Here is a 13,712-nt window from a genome sequence, read left to right as displayed (position 1 = left end):
GTCACTTCTACTAAATAGTATAGTTTCTTTCCCCTAATTATTCTTCTCAACCAAATACAGAAGATTTATACTTATTTTTTATTCTCCATTCTCCAGCTTTTCCATTATCTTTTATCATACACGTTGTTGAAAAAACTAACCCTATGTTTCCATATCTTTTCTACCCATATCCTGACAAAATGGAATCCAAGTATCATTTGCGTTTTGTTGCCGGTGTACTTCGCCCTACCCCAAAGGGGAGAGAGAGGTAGGTACAATGTCATAAGAATAAGAGATCTAATTGTAATAATGAAAATTTATTAGATGCTTCTAGAATACTGCTGACAGCGACGCTATTATGTATCTCCTGATTTGGATTTTTGTTTAAACTTTAATTTTTGGAAAAATGCTTTTCTTATACACTGAGGTGATGAGTGATTTGTTGCTGTCATTTATACAATAGAACTAGAATCACTATGAAGGGGATAACTTGGCACATCGAAAATCATCTCGAACAGTACTAACCGGCAAGGAAGGGTATACCACAATGAAAATTTCAAGTGCTAACAAAAGATTTTGAATGTGGATTAGTTGGATTCTTGTTTCAAAATGGGTCCTCATGTTTATCTACCTCCAGCCTTTACTTTTAAACGTCAAGAAAATTTGAGCCTTTCAATTCTAGATCACTGCAGTCCAAAGGCACTCAGGAAAAGAAAGAAAAAACATGTACTGAAAGAAGTGTTTGGATTATTACTAAATTCAGTAACTGTTCAGGCTATCTAGTCATTATTTAGATTAACAGAAGAAAGTTCCAAATGGAGAAAAAACAAAGTGAAAGGAACTCAGCAAAACAATATAATTACATAATTACATGTGTTATAAACAGCCTTCTCACTTGCAAGTTGCACTTCAATCGACACTCCGTACAAAAGCAGATACTCTTCTAGGTGATTTCCCCTTCTGCCGGTCCATTCCCTCTGCTGCAACCTGTTCCAAGATTATAGTTCATAAAAATCCGAAGTGGAAGAGAAAAAAGGGCAAGGAACTTTTCCATACCCTCTTGGCCATGTGCTGCAAAATTTCTAAAATTTCTGAGAATTCTGGTCTTGAAGATGGATCTTGCTGCCAACATCTCTCAAGCAATTCCCCAAGCTTTTGAGGAGTCTGCTTTGGAATTATAGGCCTCAGACCCTGAAATTCATGTCACCAAATCTCTATATTAATTTAAGATCTTTCCGTATTCCACTACCCTGCAAGTCCCAGTTAACTACTTCAGTTTTTTTTTTCAAGTTCTCCCAAAAATAAGAAATACACTACTCTTCACACACACAGTCTATACCAGCAGGTTCTTGGTCCAGATGTTATTTGCCCGGCCTACTCATTCTTCAGAATGGACAAAATCCCTCTTTGTAGGCATGGAGGTTAGGTAGTTGTGTCACCCACTCAGTGGTCAAAGGTTCAAGGGCTAGACCAAATTATATTGTTGGTGAAAAAGGGGATGACAATAAACTAAAATTCTCTCTTGAACCAAAAGGGGAAAACGCACACAAAAAAAAGACCTAGAAACAAAGACAGAAACAGAAGATCTTGTTGGGGTAGAAGAAGATTAACAAGATTTTATTTAAAATATCAAAACATTTAATGGAGGAATACCTTCTGAACCACACCAACTGCTGCTTGTAATGGGGACAATTGCTCATACGGGAGCTGGCATTTCAGTCAGAAAACAAGATGATTGATATGAATTCTGTTCAACCATAAATTTTTAGAAGATATAGCAAAGTAATTATCTTAATAGAGTTATATTTTTTTCACCGGCACTCATTATCACTACCAAAAAAGTGGCGCATTACCTTTCCTGTAAGCAACTCCCACAGTAGAACTCCAAAGCTGAAAACATCAACTTTGTGATCATATGGTTTGTGTTCAATAACCTTCCGTGCATTGACACAAACAAACAAACAGGTCAAACAGTTGGGGAAGCTACCAAAGGCATAATACCAACAATATCATTTAAGCCATGCAACAGTGAGTAAATAAACCAACCCATATGAGGGTTGACAAATTCATGTCTCAACTTTCAACAGTATAAAGCTATAAAGAGATTTGACACAACAAAACTATATGTATATCCCAGTTTTTATCTATTATATACGTCCCTCATAACTCAACATCCATGCCCTCCTTGGTGCACATGCTAGTAGTATAAAAAATTTGTTCCTATTTGTATTGAAGGAATGGCAGAAGGAAAAAAGGGTGGTGTACATGGTACATTTGCCTTTGTTTAAGTACTTAGAAACTGAATTGTAGGGTATAAGAACTAGAAAACTATGCCTAGCTAGAAACTAATTATCCATTGTTCAATTTGGAATCAAGTAAACTGTTTAAAAAGTATTGAACACATATAAAGAAACAGACCTCTGGAGCCATCCAACGGTATGTTCCAGTTTCGGCAGTCATAACACCAGATTGAGCTTGCATTCTAGCAATGCCAAAATCACTAATCTTGACAACCTGGCAGACAATTTTTTTTTAAAAAAAGTTAGTAGATAGAAACTTAGATCAATCTTAAAGCTCTGTTTACAGCCATGAAACAACCTAACAAAGTTCCCGTCCAGAAGAAGCAATAAGTCAAGGACAAGAATGCATGCAGCTGCCCTCTAGTCTTGAAGCATAAAGAAAAGGGGATATTAATCTAAAATAAATACATAGGCTATTGAAAATTTCATGACAATCAATAGTATTTTTTTTTATCAATTTTCATCCATTAATACCTAATAAGCTCTCATACTTGTTAATTACATTATTCAAGAAAACCATAGGTAGAACCCTGCTTTTGAGTCCTTATTAAACTGAAATTAACGCCTTCACATCCTATCATACTATCTGCAGTCAAGTACCACATCAATTAGGAGTCACTGACCAAATTTTAAGTCGGGGAGCAGTTCCCCATCATGGGCACTAGCCAAAATTGTTAATCAAAAAGCAATTCACAATAAAATTGGTCATTTTTACATCAGAAAATGTAGTTGTCTTTTAATTTAAGTGAACTAGTCAAATAGGTTAAAACGTCCTTTTGACATGTTTTTTTTTAACTATGTCATCATCAGCTATGATGGTCATGAAGCAGAGGACCAGTATGCAGCATTATCTCTAGACTAGGACAGAGATCAGCTAGAAAGCCATGACTGTAGGAAACTCCAGGGGAGGTAAGAAGTAGTCCTTAATATACAATAACAAAAAAAAAAAAAAAATATACAGATTTAAAAGGTAATAACATAAAAAATGAAAATCTCTTACTCCATTTCCATCCATCAAAAGATTGGCAGCTTTCAAGTCCCGATGGATTATATTATTGTGGTGCAAATACTTCATTCCCTTAGAAACATCAATGGCTACTCTGATTAAGTCTGGGTGTGTGAAAACATTCTTTTGTTTATGCAGAAAGTCATGTATGCTTCCACCAGACATGTACTCTAAGAAAGAAACACTCAAGCTCAGGATGGAGAAAAAATAAAACAAAACAAATTGGAAAATTTCAATAATAATTTACCAATTGTGTTTTTTAAATCAAAATTCTATAACTAATGAATATAAATCAAAGCATCTCACTACATATGCCATTAAAAATTAAAATTACCCATGACAATACACAGGCTTGGAGGTCTTGTACATGCCCCGATGAATTGGACAACATTCTTGTGCTGGATTTCCCTGAGTTTAGGCAATGAATAACAATTTTTCTTTTTATAAAAATCACCCAAAATATTCCCTCAGAATGATAAAAGTAAATGATATTATACAAAGGCATAACAAAGTCTAATGCTTGTGTTCCCTATTAATTTGAAATTATATTGCTTAAGAAATAAAATACTTTTTGTTTTTGTGGATTGGTGTGCATGTAATGCATCCAATGGGACTTGAACTCACAACTTTACTCTTTCCCTTGAACTTATAAGGGGAGGAGATGCCTATTGAGCTAGAAATCATTGGCTAAACTAAATATTACGATTTTTTTGCCAAAATTCAGTCCCATTGTGCATTTTAAAGTTAAACTAAACGATGATAAGAAGATGTTGAATCACAACCAGTGATGCATTGCTTGCCAATAGTGACAACTCTCTCTCTCATGCATACGTGTGTTTTGGACAAGGCCTCCAGGATGACAATTAAGAGGCTCTACAACCAACCCTAAGTTGCTTCGTTCATAGAAGATTTTTCTGGATTATCCACATTCCAACAGCTAAAGGTGCTGCAATCTATAAAATATATAAAATTGAAGCAGTTTGACTTTTGGTTGACCTTAGAATATTGTGCTACATAAATTTTTGAGACCTTACAATTTTACGTGTCACAATTTTAATATATATTTTTTAATTGAATTTAAATTCCATTCTATATTTAAACCCTCCATAGAATCTTGGCACATCATATTTTCTTTTAATGGTAGAATATATAGTTCTATATACTAATGCAATCATAATAAATGTCTATTACCGTGGCTTTTGAGTGGAGTTTGTAGTGTGTTTTCGTGTTAGAATCCCTTTTCATGTGTGTGTTTGTTTCTCAAAAAAAAAAAAAAAAAAAGTCTATTAATAACTATCATAATTATGAAATTTCATATTTAGACAAGAAAATAAAAGAGGAAAAAAAATCATGGAGTATATAATAATAATTGAAACAATAATATTTTTAAACTTCCTGGCCTTAACATAGAATTGCTTTATCTGAATAACCACTACGTTACTGGGAATGTTTTCACATGAACAAAAATGACTTGATTGAAGGATGTTACAAAATATATTTAATGAACTAATAAGTAAAATGATTAGATTATTACTAGTAAATTGAGAAGTGACTTCATTTTAGTAACAAATGAACACCATTTGAGAATGTCCTCCTGATAATTATATATAAACCAAAGGACCAAAATAGGGGGAAAAAGAAAATGATGATGATGAGTGATAGTAGTGTTTGCGTAAGTTACACAATATAAAATGACAAACCTCATCATAATGACTTCTTGAGTAAATTCCCTCTGCATATTTTCATTCATATGTTCAGCCCTAAGAACTTTGATTGCCACATCTTGATAACAAAAAGTACCTTTATACCTGCATGAATCCAATCATTCTCTGTTGATCATAAATTACACACATGCCCAATTTGAGCCAAAACCATAGGTGTGTCAATCCAATCATACAATTAGTAAATAACCATAAACAACAGATCATAGCTAGAAAGGAATAAAATACTCACAAGTCGCAAAATGATACAGATACAATTTTCTTTTCATATATCAATGAGCTAGGGTCAATTTCTCCGACATCAATTCCGTTAGAGGGTAGATTTACATAGTTAGAGATAAACTTGATCCCACTTTGGTTTTGCTTCCCAGCAGAAGGAACACTGTCACATGTCAACAAAGGTTGCTTCTGCAATGCGTTACAGGATATCAAATCAAATGAGATGTGGTAAGCAGGAAAAGGCATGCAAGTTTATAATTTTTAGTATAACTCAAAGAGAAGGACATGAATATATCGATGGGACATGTAAGGACTCCATATATTCCTTTTTTTTTTTTTCTTTTTTTCTTTTTTCTTCTTTTTTTTTTATTTTTTTTTATTTTTTTTTTTTTTAATCATGAGAGAAAAGCTGGATATGGCAGAAATAGAGCACAGTACAGATATGAAGCTTTTAATCCTTACCAAATTTAAACCAAAGTATGATGAGAAACTTTTCCTAATGAAAATTGTTATTGTTTATCATAGATAAGTATAATAATCATTGATGCTAGCTTTGACTAATAATTATAAAATTCAAATGACCCTAGATAGAAGGCTAGCATCCAGAAACCCTTCTTCATGGATTCTATCAATGCAAAGTTAAACCAAGCCCTATTATGACTGCATAGCAAAACCACATTGTTATTTATTATTTTCATATCATTCACGTATTATCAACCCTTCTGAAGTAACTTTCATGCCTTTCATTCTAACATTAACCAATAAGAATTGCTCTCACTAAAGGACTGGCATTTGAATAAAAAAGGGATTCTTAGAGATCATTTTTCTAACTCAAACATATCACAGTTTCTGAATGCCACAGAAAATTATTATATTTAAAATGTTAATTTTTTTGGCCTCTGGTATCATAACTTGTAGAAATTCCATCTTAAATAAACAGAAAGCCTATTAAGGCAACTAAAAATGCAGTTATCTGGAATTGAATCTTAGAATCATGCATGAAACTTAAGTAGCTAGAAACAATGAATGATGATATAAGTCTTTTACTAATAAGTGGGAAACTAACTTCGCACCAATTCTGACATATATGTTCTTGATCTCTTTCAATAAAAAGTTGCTAGCGCTTTAATGATTATACCCAATGAAGCATGAATAAGATCATTAGTAGATAGAGTTATTGATCCATTGCTAGTGGCGTGAAATGAATAAGACATTTCATAACTTTTGGTAAATAGGTGTGAATTTGATTAGATTAAATCTTTCTATGAACACATTCATAGAAAGATTTAAAAATAAGACCATGTCTTAATCAAGTTCAAAAACATTTCATAACTTTTAGTAACTCAAAAAAACTCAAATTTAGATTTTCAACTAGTCAATTCTTCCAAGTTTTATCATAGGGACCTCACGATCATCTTATAAAATGTAAGACCTAAAAAGAAAGGTAAAAAAGGATTGGTACTTGTATAATTAAGGAATATGACAGCTACTCGGTTGCAACAAATAATGATGAGTTCCCTACAAATTCCCCCTTTTTTTTAAGTATATTACTACTGTCCTACTAAATTATACTACCATAATGTATATAAAGGTGAACTGCACATTAAGCATGAACACTTCAACAAGGAGACAAAAGAAGCCAGCACTTGCCTAAAGATATAATGTTACTCTAGAATTTTATGTCAACCAGTATTAGTAAAACTGAATCAGACAATAAGTAAATTCAATTCTAATGCCTTAAAAAATAACACTTTTTTTGTTGGGGGCGGGGGGGACACCCATCTTTAAACATAAATCTGAAAATCTAGTCAATAATATAAATTGTTCCAACAAGTAGCTTGTAGAGAGGATACCTCAATTCTTGGTATTTTCTTTAACAGCTTATTTTTAAGCTGTTCAGTCTCCTAAAAAATATCAAACACGCACATTAGTCAAGCAGCTCACAAGGAATTAAAAAAGAGAAAAATAATTACAGAGCATGAGTATAGTTCTAGAATACATTTAAGATAAACACAAGACTGTAACTTGAGAGCTCATAATCACACTCCATTATGACTAATATTTAGCTTTAATCAATTGGAAGTCACTAATAAGCAACTAAGCAATGAGTATTTGTATTAATTCCATGAAAAAAAAATGAATAGTCTTCACAAGTACTAGTAATCGATTGATGAATTGCATAAAAAATAAAGAAAATGAGAGAAAAGAGTACCTCGAGTGCTAAACTATCAACAACGAAAACATCCAAAAAGTAGCCATCTATAGTGGAAAAAGCATGTGCTTCTTGAATGTTCAGTCCAATCTCAGACAGTAAGGAACTCAACTGAAAATGTACCATAAACAGTATAAATAGTAACTAAAAAATAGCTCAAACAGGATAGTGTTTCTTTTAAAAAAGAAAAAAAAAATTAGTAGGTGATTTTTGGCCCCAAGGGAAAGGGGAAAGGGAGATTCAAGCTAGTGACCTCCGCTTCATAAACTGATTGTGCTACCCTTAAGGTTATCTTAGATAGTATTGTCACTGACAGAATGTCTTACCTAGTAACTTTTGGAAGTTCAGTATACAAGTATAAATCACCTATGCTATCCACCATCACATCTTACAGAAGCATGATCTATTGCAATCTATCTTCAGGCATATAAATTACAAAGATTGCTTTGGTGGTAAACAAAGACGTGTTGGAACAAGGGTAAGTAATAGAGAAGTTCTGTTACTTATAAATAACTGCTTGGACTTATACAGACTGAGAATTATTATTATATATGTATTTAGTTGACATCAAGTTTATAAGGTTTTAAAGTAAAATCCTGACTAGTGCAGCATATAGAGACTGAAATTCAGTAAATCTAGGAGTGCAGCACAATAAGATAATAAATCTTAGCAGCAGATCCTACAGAATGCTAGCAGGAGACTAAAGAAAAATGCAGGATTATTAAACTAGAACATGATTGATAAAAAGAAAAGAACTATAAAAAATGTAATATGAAATGGCAATAAACCAACCAGGCCTTGTGCCGCACACCATTGAGAACATAACAAAAATGTCCATAAATGAGCATGGTCAAATAACAGTGTCAAGATCAATGTGAGAAAAAGAGACAGTATAGGCATTATAGTTGGAGAAACAACAAATTAAGCACAATGTGAAAGGAACACAGGGTCAACTGCAGTGACAAGTGTGAATCTCATTTCTTCTTTTTCTCCTCAAGAAGCGGCTAGCCTTTTTATTCATCAATCATTAACTTCAACTATGTCGAATCACCCATGATGAATGAACAATCAGGTGTCTTCTCTTGGGTAGGTTTAATTTTGATACTATACAGCAAGTAAAGTATTTCTAAATAGTAGCAAGCCTTCTAGATGCCCACCCTTAAAGGTTAAAGATTGGAGATATGAAAACTTAGTTACCACACAGTTCTAGCAGGTCTTTTTGTGTGTGTGTGTTTTGTGGGAGAATGGGCGAGGTTAAGTGTTCTGGACATCACTGGCAAGTGACTCCAATCAGGTTCAGTAGGTCTGAGGATCAAATGTTTCATTGCTGAATAAGATTGCAGAATTCCAACCTTCAAAACAATAGTGTTCGCTAATAACATCAAATATATTTCTCACTTTTGCAATATATTTATTACCTTGTACAAAAATTTAAATCTCAAATTAGATGCTTCAGAAATGCCAAGAATCTTCATGCACGACTTATTATGCAGATTACATCTAAACAAAGGATGCTAAAATAAGAATTAGAAAATTCCTGGATATGTCTTTGATGCTGAAAACATTAGGCATTGAGAGGTGTACAAGTATACAACGCAGATGATTCCAAGAAATGGCTTAGACCGTAGAAAACTCCACATGCTTCCAATTAGAGAAAGGGAGGGAGTGGTCAGCTACCTGATTGAAAATTTTGGGCTTGTCGTATGTTGAAATTGTAATTTCATACGTTGCCCTACAAAATTTACAAAATATTACAACGTTAAGTGGCTAAGAAACTACAAATGTGTCCAGCAATCAGTGAAAACATTTATTTCTAGTGAAAATTCCTTTGAACATCTCATCCTAGAAAGAAACATTAAGTTAAATATAGATGGGAAAAATTATACAACACATATAAAATTACAAAAACAGAGTATAAATAACAGGATACTTTTAAGAAATGTTCAAAGCAAAGTCACAAACCAGCTTGAGTTAAATGGGTAATTTTTCCCAATTAGAAGAGAATATTTTGATGAAGCCACAGACCTCAACTTCTTCTGGTAGGAGAAAACTTACGTACTAGGAAGACTTGTTCCTCCTCAAACTTTACTCTCAGGATCCTGGAAATTCAGTGGTATGATTGGAAATTTTCCCAATACTTCTCATTTACTTTCAAGAAGAGACTTAAAATATATTGCATCAAACCTGAAATTATTCAGCTTCTTGAATTGTCTACTATAATATATCATATATCTATAAAATCCAGCCAAACCTAATGTATGCATGTCTGGATTTCAACTTTTATCTGTAAAGCATCCATGTCAGTATTGAATATAAAAATTTGCAACAGTAACTTGAAAGACTAGATATATGATGAATAATACATTAATTGGCCACAAAATTTTATGTTAAGGACAATTATAAAAAAAGCTAACAATCAGGAGAACCTCTCAGAATTATTACCGGGAATAAAGACGATTATCATTCACGTTGTCATGCCTGTCTTGAACATGTAATTGGTTGACTTCAAGAGTGAGTTCAGCATCAGGTGATGAACCAAACGCAGGTGGTGGATGAACACTGAAAAAGTAAGAGAGAGAATGGGGTGCTAACAACTCACAACTTCTCAAAAATGAAATAGGAGGAGGTCCTTTTAACCATACCTATGTTTGCTGAGATAATCAGCACATTGAGCATCCACTTCTCTTTGAAAGTTTGAATGCCCAGAAGAACTACAATTTCCACCCGAAGTAGAATGAACCTGCACATTATCAAGATGCATTTGGACGGGGGAGGAGTAACTAAAAAGTCAGAAAAGGGCAAGTCATGAAATTTCCTTCAGTTTTTTTGTTCCGTCAATATGTCAATTGCCTTTAGAAACTTGCACAAAAGCAAACCACTTGCAGAAATATCCCTAATTCTAAGTCAAATCAAGTGGTCAAATTTCGTGGTAGTGATGAAATCGTAAAATAGTGGTATCTTTTATGAATGGAAGTAACGAAATATATAACAAGAAAAGAGAAACCCAAAAGAGAAGGGAAGAAAAAGATCCCCAAAAAAAAAACTCATGGCCAAGAGTCTTGTTGCTGAACTCGCACTCCTGGTGTTTCCAACAAAGACTTTCAAATCCCCCTCCCCAACTATTGAATTAAACAAAAAAAAAAAAAAAATGTTTTCTCCTATAAGATACCTTCACAAGACGGACATCAATTGCATGTCTAATAGAAGGGTTGCGTGCCATGTTCAGTAATCTTTTGTGCATAAGAACATCTTGTGCCCTCTCGGCATTCACATCCACAGCATACCTATGAGGCTAACGCTACCAAATTAGATTCACAAACGATCATAAGCAACAATAATGTTACACTATTCCAATTAAGTCAAAAAAAAAAAATTGAAAAGAAAATACTCCTCTGGCTTTCTCTAATGCCCTGTTTGTTGAGGGAACAAAGATAATGGTTCACTTAGTATCCATTAACAAACACGGATACCAGGAATTTGAATTGATATTAATTTATTATATTACTATTTCTTAAAAAGATTTACAAAACTATAATCAAAGTTATCAAACTGAATGAAAGAAAGCAAACACAAACGCAAAGATTTGGTGTTTTACCGAGCAGGGAGGCCATGAAAATGTGCCCAGAGTTCATCTTCAAAACCAGGATGATTGGTCTCTGCTTCGTTCAAGTGCTTAAGTCGGTGAAGGACTTCATTGTACCCAACTATCTTCTGCCCCTGCTCTCTGCTGAATCGACTCTGACTCTGACTCTGAGTCTGACTCTGAGTCTGACTCTGAGTCCGTGTAAAATCCAAGACTCTGCTACTGCTGCTCTCTGTATCTTCCATGATGACACCAAGTTCAACCAAAACGAGCAGTTTTTTGGAGCATTAAAAAGTAATATGGCTGTTTATATTGGAAAGAGAAATAGTGGCAATGCAAAATGAATCAATGATAGCTTATTGGCATAAGGAAAAGGATGGAGACTATTTTAAAGAGAAACTATCAATGGCTTTCCGAGCTGTGCCATGGCTTATTTATTTAACGTGCTTAATTTTGATTCAGCCAAAAAAAGGAAGCGTGATTCATTTGCAACTCAACAGAAGGACTTTAATAAAAGCATATAAACCTATACTGTAGTCTATTGAGTTTATCTTTTTCAATTTGACTTAATTGCAATTGCAGGTTCCACGCATAAAATTTAGAATAATTTTTGTTTTGTTAAAAAATTTTAAAATTTGGATTTGTAATGTATTATTTATTTAAAGCATTCCATCAATGCATCAGCGATGTGGTGTCCATTAAGTGCCAACTAAGCTCAAAACGATGCCGTTTGAATCACTAGTTTACAAAGTTTGGAATGATTTTGATTTTGCCCCCTTAAATTTGAGGTAATTTGGATTAATAAAACTATGTCGTTTTGAGTTAACGCGGTACTTAACGGACGCCTCATTGTGGCATATGAGCAAAATGGCTTAAATTCAAATGATATGTAACGTTTGGGATACAAATGGATTTTGGTAGATTAACAGCACTTATAAAATTTAGGGTCCATTTGGTAGAAGAGTTTGAGTAATGTTATTTGTATTTTTTTTAAATACGTGTAAGTGAAAAAGCGTATGAAAATGCATGTAATTTTGTTTAAAAACTGAAAACATGTGTTTAAGATGCTTTACGAAACGAAGCCTTAGTCACTCAATTGTGACTAGATTCACTACAAATATATGCTGGATGTCCCCTACTAGCAACACACTACATTGGATATTAGAGAATCCATAGCTAATTCCAAAAAAATTGGAATTAGGAGTGTGCTTGGATGGAGGGAAGGGAGAAGGGAGGGGAGGGATTCACTTGTATTAAAAAAAATTAAATTGTTAATTTAACCTGAAGGATATCAATTTATATTTATTCTTTTAATTAGCAAAAGAGTGCTAATATAATTTAATAATAAAGGAAAATTTATCTCTTAAAAAATTTGTTTTTCAAACAAGTCAGCATTCCTATTATAAAAAAATTTAGGCAAAACTTAAGTATATCTTAAGTTTCTATTCGTCAATAAGTCATACAACTTAATTTAATTTAATTGTACTTGGAAAAATAACATATTGTTTGCACTATGTTGGTATATAAATACAATTATGTGGTTGTATCTTAGGTTTGTATCAACCAATAAGTCACGTTGTTCGATTTTTTTTTTAATAATTTTGTTATGGGTCATATGGTTTAATTTAATTGTCTTTAAAAATGATAACATTGTTTGCAGTTTGCACTACATTAAAAGAATTTAATTGGTGAACATTAGATACATCACCCAAGTAATTGTATATCAGTTTCCCGAAAATAATATATTACAGCTACTATCCTCCTTCTTTTGGTAACTTTTTAAATTATTTTTCTTTATATATTTTTTTCCCTATAATTCCTATATTAATTCTCAAACTTCTAAAAAAATGGAAGATGAAAATCTACTGACCAAATTCAAATTATCGAAAATAAATTATTCTATAGAATAATAAGTAAATGTATTAAATATAATAATATATACCATGAAATATTTATCAAAAAAATATACCATGAAATAAATACAGTTTTATAAAATTATATTAAAGTGCCTTAAAAAGGAAAAAAAAAAAAAGAAGAAGAACTTATTCCAACAAATTTATACGTTTTTTGACAAATAAAATATTTATTTTTTAAAACTATGTATATGATTAATGCATCCAATCAATTTGGAACTTATTGAATATAAACAGAATAAAGAGAAGAAGCAAAAGGATAAATATGGTAGAATATAATTTATTTAAGAACGGGGAACCTTTTTTTTTTTTTTTGCATGAAAAAAAAAAAAAAAAAAAAAAAAAATTAATAGAATGTATATGGGGTTCCTATCAAAAAAAAAAGAATGTATATGGGCTAAGATATATATATTGGTGTATGGGCTAATATATATTTAAACCTCATTCGTCTTTTCCGAGTGTCACCTATTACTTTTTTGATAATAACAAATCATTGTGTCACTAACTAACACCAATGATTCAACTATAAGACAATACTTTATCTTTGTGACATCCGTTGATAGAAGACAGCCTACCTGTCTTAAATACAAACCTTTAAATATATGCATTTTTTATATCAATAGATTGTGACTAATAAGTATAAATTATGCATCATTGAGATTTATATTACTTTTGTGCTCTACTAAATTACTAATGTAATAATGGGGGAAGTCTTGAATAGCTGTGTAACTTGGTTTCATTGGTGGTAACGATAACTATTGAAGAATATTCATGTTTAT

General features: G+C 32.5%; 1 protein-coding gene across 3 annotated transcripts; it reads right to left on the bottom strand.

Moving 5' to 3' along the window:
- Nucleotides 1-716: 716 nt before the first annotated feature.
- Nucleotides 717-11,512, bottom strand: LOC115974564 (serine/threonine-protein kinase STY46-like). 3 transcript variants are annotated; one of them, XM_031094972.1, is made up of 16 exons: nt 11,033-11,512; nt 10,607-10,721; nt 10,080-10,177; nt 9,880-9,996; nt 9,115-9,169; nt 7,438-7,548; nt 7,079-7,129; nt 5,239-5,414; nt 4,986-5,093; nt 3,620-3,693; nt 3,280-3,455; nt 2,398-2,493; nt 1,833-1,913; nt 1,633-1,686; nt 1,036-1,170; nt 717-966 (listed from the first exon to the last, which is right to left on the bottom strand). In XM_031094972.1, exons 1-16 carry the CDS (start codon nt 11,263-11,265, stop codon nt 889-891), a joined length of 1,758 nt encoding a protein of 585 aa, XP_030950832.1. In that variant the 5' UTR covers nt 11,266-11,512; the 3' UTR covers nt 717-888. The 3 variants fall into 3 exon arrangements, with proteins under 3 accessions (XP_030950832.1, XP_030950834.1, XP_030950833.1); XM_031094974.1 differs by having other exon boundaries at nt 10,607-10,729; nt 11,033-11,106; XM_031094973.1 differs by lacking the exon at nt 717-966 and having other exon boundaries at nt 1,125-1,170; nt 1,633-1,726.
- Between the last annotated feature and the right edge of the window lie 2,200 nt (nt 11,513-13,712).

Source organism: Quercus lobata, chromosome 2 (genome assembly GCF_001633185.2).
Source record: "Quercus lobata isolate SW786 chromosome 2, ValleyOak3.0 Primary Assembly, whole genome shotgun sequence".
Lineage (NCBI taxonomy): Eukaryota > Viridiplantae > Streptophyta > Magnoliopsida > Fagales > Fagaceae > Quercus > Quercus lobata.
The sequence above is the reverse complement of the archived record's forward strand: the minus strand, read 5'-3'. Positions and strand labels throughout refer to the sequence as shown.

Coding starts and splice junctions, on each gene's coding strand:
- LOC115974564 (XM_031094972.1), bottom strand. CDS start 11,265: ATGGAAGATACAGAGAGCAGCAGTAGCAGAGTCTTGGATTTTACACGG. Junction 3,456..3,619: donor AAGCCTGTGTATTGTCATGG/GTAATTTTAATT, acceptor TTTCTTTCTTAG/AGTACATGTCTGGTGGAAGC. Junction 1,171..1,632: donor CAGTTGGTGTGGTTCAGAAG/GTATTCCTCCAT, acceptor CATGAATTTCAG/GGTCTGAGGCCTATAATTCC.